The 11496-nt window shown below is 50.8% G+C and overlaps 1 protein-coding gene across 1 annotated transcript in view; it reads right to left on the bottom strand.

Annotated features, from left to right (window-relative positions):
- The window catches only part of NDRG1 (N-myc downstream regulated 1), a gene marked incomplete at its 3' end in the record, with an annotated part of 37656 nt that overhangs the window by 10303 nt on the left and 15857 nt on the right, over nucleotides 1-11496 (bottom strand). The window contains 5 exon segments of the mRNA XM_014590542.2: nucleotides 2133-2219; nucleotides 3765-3825; nucleotides 4402-4464; nucleotides 7907-8027; nucleotides 10010-10115. Coding sequence (XP_014446028.1) covers nucleotides 2133-2219; nucleotides 3765-3825; nucleotides 4402-4464; nucleotides 7907-8027; nucleotides 10010-10115 — 438 coding nt within the window.

Raw genomic sequence — 11496 nt, 5'->3', positions numbered from 1 at the left:
AAAAAAAAAAAAAAAAAAAACCGTAAATAAAAAGACCCCCCCCAACTCCTAGCTTACCCTGCACCAGAAGTTCTCCAAGTTCTCAGCAAAAAGGATTCCCTGCCCACTTCTAAACACCGAGCCCCCCCAATCTACACCCAGGATCTGTTTAGCTCCCAACTTTCCCTCCTATGTCATCCTCTAGCTTCCTCCTCAAACCAGGTTCCTCTCTTTGTTTTATAAGTTTTCTCTTTTTTTAAGAGAAATTTTCACTATAAAGTGCGTGCACTCTCCAGAGAGACAGAGAGAAAGAGAGAAATCACCCCCAAGGGGGGATGGCCATGACTCAATCTCTTCTCCTTCATTCTCCTCTTGAGATCTTGGGCACACATGCACATGTGCCCGGCATGAGTTTTAAGTCTCTGGGCGTGGAGTCCAGCGAATAACCACTATGCCATCTGCTGGTCCCCCTCACTTTGTATACTTTCCCATCTCTCCCCAGGGACAATGCTAGGTACAGAGCAGCTGCAGAGATGCCGCATTCCAGCAGGAGCCCCATAGATGCTGCGTAACAGCAGGAACTGAGCTGCGCAGACCTGCATCACAGCAGGAGCTGCATAGAGGCTGCATTGCAGCAGGAGCTGAGCATAGACCTGCATCACAGCAGGAGCTCCATTATCGTGCTGATGCCTTCAGCAGCAGGCAGGGCCTGGAAGGACAGAGGCTCTGCACCTACACCCGGTGGGGGTACTCACTGGCCCTGACTGCCACCTCCCAGTATGGCACTGGGCAGTCTGCAGAGCACTGGACTTCAACTTCTCATCTGTAATGGGGGCTCTGGGAACCTCAGGGCCATAAGGTCAAGGTGAGGATGACCAAGACACCAGGCGTGTCACAGTATCTGACACCAGTGCCTGACATGCATATAGGCCTTGGATGCAGGCCTTCTTCCTCCAGGCTGGGGCTGAAAGAGGGGCTTGGGGTAGATATTAGAACCCCACAAACAGCTCAGGCTCCACGCTAGCCAGTGGCCAACGTCCCCAGCCCTCCACGCCGGGCTCAGAACAGTGATCAAAGAGCCAAACTGACTGGAATGTCACTTCCCTTGCTGGGAAATCACATAAAAACAGGGAGTGTGTTCTGCGCCTGAATGTCAGGAGGGAGGGGCTCCTGCCCTCTGGCAGGATGTCCAAGGATGGATGGCAGTATCAGGACAAGGACGGGAGGGGTAGGAGAAGCAGGACCCCTCCAAACCTGCCCCCACCAGCTGCCTTAAACTTGACAGAAACACGCTCTCACTGAAACCAGGGAGCCTCCGCTTGAAAGCCTTTGTCCTGTCTCAGTTGGAATAATTTTCCCTCTCTTTGGCAAGCACCAGGGCCTTTAGCAAAAAAACAATACTCATTTTTAAAAGATAAACAGGAACCACAGAACCCCAGCCAGGGCACAGCTTCTGGAGACAGCTCAGGCCCCCTCCCCACTGGCAGCCCACTCTAGACCCCCAGGGGATGTGAGGTCCAAGTACGTACATCCAGGAGTGTGCACTGCCTAGCTGCCCGTGACCCTGGACAACTTCCTTCGCCACGCTGAGCCTCGGTTTCTTCCTCGTAAAATGCCTATAACAACTCGCACCTACTGGAGTCCCTGCGAGGATTAAGTGAGGCGATGCATGTAGAGCAGCAGAACTAGCTTGGAGTGCACCCGTGATGCACGTCAGCTAAGTGTGAGTGCCTGCTTCCAGCACAGCCAGTACTGAGCACACAGCTCTCCTCAGTAGCCCTGCATTCCTACCACTAGAGGCCTTTGTCTTGTACATCACGGCACTTACCACCTCGGGCAAAGCCCAGTACATGTTAGGTACCCAGCAAAGTGGTGCTGATCAAAGCTAGCTCAGGGACCCAAGTCCCAGTGGTTGTCCCTGCTGAGATCGCACAGTGCTACTTGAATTTTCAGAATGTCAGACAGCTGCGGTCATGCTTAGCATTCTAAGCAAAGCGGAGAAAAATGCTTTCTTTGCTGGGATCAGCAATCGGTGGCAGTGGAGGAGTGTGGCTGAGGGAGGTCTTGCAGCTCCACCACTCATCCGGGCAGTCTGTGAGTGCCTGTTTCTCTGCGTGCTAGACCCTACCTGCCTGGCCCAGGTCCCAGCTCACCTTGGAGGCAGCCCAGTCCATCCAGCCCTCTGCACAAGGGTTCACGTTGATGAGGACGAGGCCTTCCACCATCTCGGGGTTGTTCAGCTGCGATTCAAGACACGAGGTGAGACAGACAACCAGCGGACTTCACAGACCTCCCTGGGCCTCAGCCGGATGGGTGTAATGTACCATCATAACCAGACGGGACACAAATGCCCTCCCACCATGGCATAACGCTCAGTCACTTCTAGGAAACAGGTGTATACACTCACACCTAGGAGATGGTCAAGATCTTTTTTCTTTTCCTTTTTTTAATAAATCTACTCAGAGCCTAGATGGCCAGATCATCCTGTGTAGTCTGTATTTCTAACTTCGGCAAAAGCCAGCAAATCACAGGCAGTCAACATAGCCATGGGTGAATAAAATGAATTCTGTTACATCTCTAATCAATTTTTTTTGTAAGAATAGGAAAAATCCTGTAGCACCTGACTTGAGCCCACAATAGCAACGTGACGACTGGAAGCTGGAAAGGCATGGAGAGCAACTGAAGACCAGAGACGGTGTGGGAGGGGGTGGACAATGGGGGTAGGGTGGGAAGGAGGGAAGCAAGGGGAATAAAACAGCTAAACCTTCTTTAAAAGCAGTAACTGTGAAACCTGCCATGTTAACTCATGTGTCTCTGCTTCTACTTTGGAAGCAGATAAGGCCAGCTCGGGCGCACAGGCCAAGCCTGGCTCAGGAGATACCACATCCAGATGGTAGGCTGCGGGTCTGGTTTCCGGTAGACCTGTCTGCCCTGGTGTGTGTCCCCCTGCCACTGGCTGGCTGGGCTGTGGGGCATAACGGTGTGTGATCCTGTCGAGGGTGTCTGTCTTTGGCGTTCTCTCTCTCTTTCATTCTCTCTCCCTTTCATTCTCTCTCTCTCATTCTCTCTCTCTCTCACTCTGTCTCTTTCTCACTATCAGTCAGGATCCCTGAGGCATAACTACCGTGTGGCTGTTACCAAGTGCTGCAGCAATGCGAAGGAGCGCGGCTGATGGCAAAAGCATGTGTCCAGGACAGTATTCCAGAAAGAGAAAGGAACACCCTAAGAACGTCCGTGAGCACACTCACACACTTGCGCACGTGTAACTGGAGCACACGCCACCTGTCTGCCCGGTTGTGTGCCCCCCTGCCACTGGCTGGCTGGGCTGTGGGGCATAACGGTGTGTGATCCTGTCGAGGGTGTCTGTCTTTAATACTTACTCTCTCTTTCATTCTCTCTCCCTTTCATTCTCTCTCTCTCATTCTCTCTCTCTCTCACTCTGTCTCTTTCTCACTATCAGTCAGGATCCCTGAGGCATAACTACCGTGTGGCTGTTACCAAGTGCTGCAGCAATGCGAAGGAGCGCGGCTGATGGCAAAAGCATGTGTCCAGGACAGTATTCCAGAAAGAGAAAGGAACACCCTAAGAACGTCCGTGAGCACACTCACACACTTGCGCACGTGTAACTGGAGCACACGCCACAAGGTTAACACTGGTTTTCCATTCACAAATGCAATTAGGGGTCATTTCTTTTCCCCTTTTGGGCTTTCAGCTGCTTTTCCAAATGTCTTCCTTCATCTTGGATTAATTTGACTTAAATTTTTGAAAAATGCCAAAGAACTCACAGCAAATCGAGTTAGGATGTAGGCACCTGCTCCTGTTCCCATGCCGATCACACTTTTCAGCCTGAACGTAGAAATAAAACATCATGTCACAGGAAGAAAGAGTGACAGAAGCTCAAAGAACCCACTTAGAACCTGCCCCAATCCTTATCTCCAAAGGGCCTCGACCCCCTCCATGGCTGTCCTGGTTCTGAGGGTGTCCAGGAAGCTAGACAAAGTGGGGGCTCATGCTGTGACATGCCCTGAGGATCCTTCATGATGGGACAGAGACCATGGCCCTGGAGAGCCTCACCCCTGTCCCTTCCTTCACTCCTGCTGCCACCCGAGCTCCGAGAGACCGTCTGACATTTACAGGAAGGTCCATAAGGCGTGGACTCTTATGAACTTCCCACTACTAAGCTTATTTTGGATTCTAAAACTTGGAATGAAAACAAACTGGGCAAGAGACTAGCAGTAATATCATATTAAAGGCTCAAGTGAAAAGAGGAGCACTGTAAAAAGGAGAGAGAAGCTAAGGTCTCAGGCAGCCCTGTTCCAGAATGTTCTATGGAAGGTGAAGGTAATGAAAGAACAAGAGATATGTATGGGTCATATGTAGTCCTAATCTTTAAATTCTAACCTAATTTAAATTCACTCTTACCCAAACTGGTGCAGGACTCCGGGAAGCATTTCGGCCAGCTGGTCCATTGAGGGGTACATGTACCTGGGGAAGGCACAGGGAGGCAGTTAGTGAGAGTCCCGGTCCTGGCAGTAGTGAGTGTTCTAGCAGGGGTGCGTTGAGACCAGGGGCCATACAACAGCCCACCCATGCACCTCATTCCAAGAACCCCACACCACCCCCTGATCTTCAGGTGCTTACCATGTATGCCCCAGGCCCAGGTATGCATTTTTATGGGCAATATTAGCTCATTAAATCCTCACAATGAGTTCACCAGGTCTCAATGATTTTCCCCAACATTGAGGTAATAAAAATACGGAGGCTGGGACATAAGCCACTTAACCTCACAAGACCTACTGATTAGCTGAAAAGGGTGACCTCTGTTTGGCTTTGGGTCAAGGATGTGGGGGGAATGAGGCTGACACTACTTAGTAGACATTTCATGGCTCCAACCTTAGGGCAGAGCAGTTAGAACAGGCATGAATGAATCCCAGCAACCAAGTGACTATCAAATCCTACACACGCCAGGCTCTTGGTGAGGCAATGGAGGCCATCTGAGCGAGGCTGTGTTCTGCCCAGGAGAGGAGGGGTGGTGAGTCAACGGGAAGTGAGTGTGGATCACAACAAATTACAGGACGCCGAGGCAGGGAGGCTGAGGCAGAAAGAGCAAGTGGTCGGGGAGTCGGAGGCACAGGGAGCCTGATGAGGAAAGCATAAGGAATATGCCGGGCAGGGAGCCAACATGTGTACAAGCCCTGGAAGGAGCCAGAAATGGCCCAGGTGGTACAGCTCTGCCTCTATGGAGACAATGACTAGGAGGGAGGAGGGGACCCTTGGGGACATCAGGGTCTCAGACACTGACCTCATTCAGAAATGGCCAAGGCTCCACTTCACTTAGAGCCAGCAGCCTCTTGGAAGCCACTTAACTTCGGGGTTTGTTTCTCCCCTGCTCCCAGGGGTGGGTGCACAGGGAGGGGGGAGTCTGCTCAGACAGCCCTTCCTGAATGGGAAGCAGACTCCAGGGTTTGGAAAAGCCCAGCCAGGGGCCATCCTGCTTTACTAACTCAAGATGAAGGGAGTTCCCCCAGGAGGGCCTGGGAGACCGCCCACCCCCACTCTAACTACAGGAGGCAGACACCAACCCAGTCCTGTTCAGACCCGGGTTCCCACCAAATGCCCTCTGTAATCACCTGGTAAACCGAGGAAAACACCCTGGCCTTGACCAGATCAACTGGAGGTGGGGCCCAGACCTCAGAGTATTTTTAAAACGTCCCCAAGAGGAGCTAAGAGACTACTGTAGCCCAAGATTTCCTTTTAATTGACGGGGAGCATGTGTGCTCACCTGAGAAAGACAGCTTCACTTAGAGCCAGCAGCCTCTTGGAAGCCACTTAACTTCGGGGTTTGTTTCTCCCCTGCTCCCAGGGGTGGGTGCACAGGGAGGGGGGAGTCTGCTCAGACAGCCCTTCCTGAATGGGAAGCAGACTCCAGGGTTTGGAAAAGCCCAGCCAGGGGCCATCCTGCTTTACTAACTCAAGATGAAGGGAGTTCCCCCAGGAGGGCCTGGGAGACCGCCCACCCCCACTCTAACTACAGGAGGCAGACACCAACCCAGTCCTGTTCAGACCCGGGTTCCCACCAAATGCCCTCTGTAATCACCTGGTAAACCGAGGAAAACACCCTGGCCTTGACCAGATCAACTGGAGGTGGGGCCCAGACCTCAGAGTATTTTTAAAACGTCCCCAAGAGGAGCTAAGAGACTACTGTAACCCAAGATTTCCTTTTAATTGACGGGGAGCATGTGTGCTCACCTGAGAAAGACAGAGACAGAGACAGAGAATGGGAAAAAGCACCCCCCAATGGGGTGCGGTCATGGCACAATCATTTCTCCACCCTGTTGGGAAGTGCGGCAGGCATGCACATGCGTCTGACATGCTTTTCAAGCCCGTGGGGCTGGGATTTGAATTGCCTTGGGCTATGTGGGATCGGATTCCCTTAATCGTGAGGCTACAGGGCCGGCTCCATGCCAAGTTCTTCATAAACTCCTCACCCGGATTTCTCCATTCGCTCCCTGAAGACTGAGCGCACAAGTAATCTCACGGTTCAACCAAACAAAGGTTTACTGCAAGACCGCTGGTCTTATCTGCCGGCTAAAACTTAACCAAACCATTGTTTTAACAAGCTTTTAATTTTTGGCCCTGCCCCATGTAATTGGATGTCCCTTCTCTCTTTTCAGATAAAGGTTAATTATTAAGGATAATTCTGAGCACTAATAAAAAAGGAGGATCTGTTTGTAAGTGCCAAAGGGCCCCTTCTGAAAGCTGTACACCCCAGAATCTGCTCCCATCTGGTTGGATCATAGCTTTAGCTGTGGGTCGGGTAGGGGCATCTCTAAGGTCAGCCTCCCCCCTTGTGATACTAACTGGAGGGTCTGCAAGCCTGATCACAGCCACACAATGGGAAAGGGCAGGCCCCTGGCTGCACACTGAGGAGGGCCAGGGAGAGTAAACACCCTGAAAACAGGCGGCCTGATGTTCCAAAGAGAACTGAGTCTTTGAATCAGCAGACTGGGGTCAAAGCCCAACTTTCCTGACTCCCAACTATGCAATTGTGAGCAAGATAGTTAATGCCTCTCCACCTCAGTTCCTTCATCTAGAAAATGCAACTAGCTCCACCAGCTACACATAAGTAGCCATGAAAATTAAGTAAGAAAGAACTTTCTTTTTTAAGAGAGATTTTTGCCATAGAGTACATATGTTCCCTGGAAAGACAGAGAGAGACAGCGAGACAGAAAGTGAAAAAATCACCCCCAAGAGGGGATGGCCATGCCACAATCCTTCCTCTTCCATTCTCCTCTTAGGATCCTGGGCACACACATACATGCATCCAGCATGAGTTTAGTCACCGGGTCTGAGACTTGAACTGTGGTCGACTACATGGGAGTCAAGCAACATAACCATTATGTCATCTACTGGTCCCCCCAAAAAACATTTTTAATTAAAATGATTAAGCCTGGCCCATGTTACTTGCTCCATCACTGTGGTCTTCCTCTTTTTTCTTCCCACCCCTCTAGGTTTGTATCCTCACTCTGGTCTTGCTGAGGCGCTCTCCCCCATCAGTCCTGCACAGGGTGAGCAAGCACACTGTGATAAAGCCAGTCTGGCTGGGGACTGGGGACTGGGGACTGGGGGATGGTGTTTAATGGGCACAGAGTCTCAGTTTGCAATGATGAAAAGGTCCTGGAGGTGGATGATGGTGATGGCAACGTGTTTGATGCACTTACTGCCAGTGAACTGTATAGTACTTAATAATAATTAAGGGGCTAATTACATGTTATATGCATTCTATCACAATGAAAATGGTTAAAATTAAATGCTAGGTTTTCAGGAATTAAAGAATACAATTCTTAAAAACAAGCCAGCTGAATGGTCCTCCTCCTCCAGTCTCCACCTTGCAGAGCTCACAGGGCACGAGGCTCTCTCCTCTTACCCCAGGGGGAAGGATGCAGCACCGTCCTGCTGACCAGGGGCGTCCACGTGGCAGACAGCAAAGTGCTGGGTGATCTCCTGCATGTCCTCTGAGTTGAAGAGGGGGTTGTAGCAGGTTTTGTCTGGAGAGATGAAGAAGGAGTTAGAGGGAGGTTAGTTGGCTTGGTGGCAAAAACATTCTGTTCGTTTCATTCCTATTGAGCAGAGGGAAGGAACTCACAAGAAAGAATGCCTACCTTTCTGTTTCCCACTCCCACTTTACTCTGGTGGTAAAAGTAAGACTAGGTCATGGGACGGGGGAGGGTCCGGAGGTGGGATGGGCTGTAAACGCCACTGCACGTGCTGGTGGAAGAATCTGAAACTTGCAGTTGGCACTGGCAGAGGTTCCAGGCTCAGTGCCTGCTCCTCCTGCAGTGGGTGATGGCCATGATGGCACTGGCATGAGGTAGGACTGCTTCACAGACACCCCCTTTCTCTCTAGGTCTTCCAAATCCTCACATGTGGAATGGTATGGCCACAGCACACAACTTTCAAACAAGGAGGAGCACAGCAGATGAAGCACGGATCCTTTGCCAACTATGTGGCCTTGCTTGTGGCTGCTAATAACCTAAGGTATAAGGCAAAGATGGCCACTAGTCATCAGCCCTTCCCCTTTCCTCTCCTGGACTACATTTCCCAGGGTCCCTTGCAGTTAGAGGCAATCACGTGTTACGGGGCTGGCCAATAGCATGTGATACTCGCCATTTCTCCAAATACTTGCCATCAAGTTATCTAAGGTTCTCTCTTTCCCCATCTACCCGCTAGACACAGAGAAGCCAGGAGAAATCTCTGGGGTCCCAGAAATGGTTTCAGGGGAGTCTGGGTCCCTGAATCATCATGTGGTACATGTCTCACTGAATTAGTACATTAGTGAGAAATAAGGGAACATTGTGTTATGTCACCAAGATCTTGGGGTCTTTTGTTATACAGCATTTAGCCTACTATACTTTAATGAGCTGCTCTAAAATGAAGTTAATAGCCCAAAATGCAACTCCATTTCCTTGGACTCCATCAAGTGGGATATGATGAAGTCTATCAAAGCACCTAGCATGGGATGTGGTATGTTACGGGTGGCAGTGGGGGGGTGGGGGTGGGAAAGATGTGAGATGAAAGAGAAGTGAGAAGAAAGGAGAAAAGTGTCTTCAGGGACTGACATTGACCCCAGCTCCAAAGAAGTAACTAACAAGCTGTAGGAAATAGAATGTGAATAAGCAAACATCCATCAAAAAGCAGCAAGCATCGTGCTTGCAGTATCCAGGTTCACAAAGTAACCGAACCAGGAAGGTCTGTGGATATCTTCAGAATCAGCACAGAAAGCGTCTCTGTATTCTTTGTATTCCCAGCTATGAAAAGGGAAGGACCCACAGGCAGTAATACTTCCTGTAATCTTAAGAATTCACTGTCTAAATATTCACAGCAGTGTTATTCCTAATAGCCCAAAAGTGAAAACACCCCAGTGTCCATCAGTTAAAGAATGGATAAACAAAGCATAGCATATCCATACAATGGAATATCATTCCGCAAGGAAAGAATGAAGGTACATGCTATAACAGCCAGACTCTGAGAACATTATGAAGAAGGCGGTCACAAATCATTATATAAATGATTCCATTTATGTAAAAGTCAGAATAAGCAAATTCATGAAGTTGGGGGGAGTCGGTCACCAGGGATGTGGGTGATGGAAGACTGTGGAAGGGGAATAGATAGAGGGCATGGGGTTTCTTTGGGGGATGATAAAAATGTTCTAGAATTGCCCATGCTGCTGGCTGCACAACTCTGAAACTACTAAACTCACTGTGGATATGAATTTAAAAGCCACCGTCACAACCAGACAGCAAGTGGAGAGCCCCTGTGTTCCCAGCACCTTGGGCAAGCAGACAACTCCATTCTCCACAGCAGAACATTCCAGGCTTTTCCAGGCTGTGGCAAGAGTTCTTCCAAGAACAGCTTCAGGAAGTCCCAGAAAAAGGAGAAGCAGCCGCTCCCACAACCAGCCCTTCCCGCTGACTTTTTCTCCACCCCTTTAGAACTGGCTGCCCATGGATCCTTCAGTTCTGAAACTTACGGTTCATGCCGATGTCATGGTAAGTGAGGATGACAGGCCGGTTTCCTTTGGGGGTCCCACACAGCGTGACGTGAATGGAGCCATGTAAAGTCTCGATGTCCTGTTCCTGAGGAAAGATGGCAGACAGAGGGTCCATCATGTGGGGTTGGCGGTGTCCGTGTGGCTGTATTTGCTGACTACAGACACCCAGTGTATTTCCAAGTGCATTTGAGGAAGCTTCCAGCATGCTTCTCATGGGGCTGCCTGAGCCTTGGGTTTCTGGTGACAAATCACTCTGGCCAGTAACCACTCTGGGAGGGTGGGAAGGGGAAGGAGCCCCAATCCCAAGGCAGATGAAAGAGACCTGGTTCACCTGTGCCATTAACTGCACAAAACTCCAGGGAAAGGGCCAGCCCTGGTGACCTCTCTCTCTGCTTCCTCCATCTGGAAAATTGAGGCCATCAAGGTAGGAGCCTCCTTGACTCCCTGCTCCCACGCCTCACCTGACCCATAGGTTATTACACCTGGCATGGACATCGACATTTGGGGCTCCCTAGAATTCAGTCCTTTCTTCCAATTTCCTTAGGGACTACACCCACTCTTGCCCTCAGGCCTAGGAGATCTATGGATGCTGACCCGTCCCTCACAAGAGCGGATGAGGCATCAGAGTGGGACATGGAGCACCTCAGATGTACCAAACCTGCTCCCTGTCAGTGGCTACTGATAGCAGTAAGATCGGGAGAGAAAAGTGCCTCTCCAGAAGAGGGGAAGGCTTGGAACCCATTTAGGGTCCTGTGCACCTGAGCAAGTCGCCGTCCTCAGCTCTCATCTGGAAAATGGGAGCAAGCCTAGGATCTACCTACCTTCGAGGGGAGCTGGAGACACCCAGGCTCCCAGGCCCAAGAATGATGTGGCTATTAGGCACCTATGGTGTGCCAGGTTCCCTCAGTGGCTGGAAGGATGAATAGTTAAGAACTCTAGGCTTTGGGGTAGTGGGGCGGGCCTCAAGGGCTGCATATATTGTGGGAAACAGACAGGAAGAGGATTTAACCCTCCAGGGGACTGGTGGGAGGATGACCAGGGTAGACTCCTAAACCTCCTAAGGCCAGTGGCACTCTGTTTGAGGAACTGGTTCAAACACACTCTGCTCCAGGCCCCATCTCAGGGTATGAAATACCACATTGTGCTTTCAGCAAAAGCCGCCCCCTCCTCAGCCCAGGCCAGCCCTCTCTCTGAAGGCCCTCAAGCAAGCAGGTTCCCAAGCTGCCATAGCACCTTAGTGAACTGGGGAGAATGACCCACACTTCCCAGGATGTGGCGGTGTCACAAGGGGATGGTGTTGACATAAACAGACACAGTGTGGAGACGCCCCTGTGTAGAGAGGGCCCCGCCCCCAGCAGTGCCCTGTCCATCGCAGCACAGATTCCTCCTGACCCAATCTCACCTCTTCACCCAACCAAGAGCTTCTCTGGGACATGGCTCACCCATGCTCTGCCCCTCTCTCTTTC

Source organism: Tupaia chinensis, unplaced genomic scaffold, assembly GCF_000334495.1.
Source record: "Tupaia chinensis unplaced genomic scaffold, TupChi_1.0 Scaffold000459_1, whole genome shotgun sequence".
Classification (NCBI taxonomy): domain Eukaryota; kingdom Metazoa; phylum Chordata; class Mammalia; order Scandentia; family Tupaiidae; genus Tupaia; species Tupaia belangeri.
This window is presented reverse-complemented; position numbering and strand designations above follow the sequence as displayed.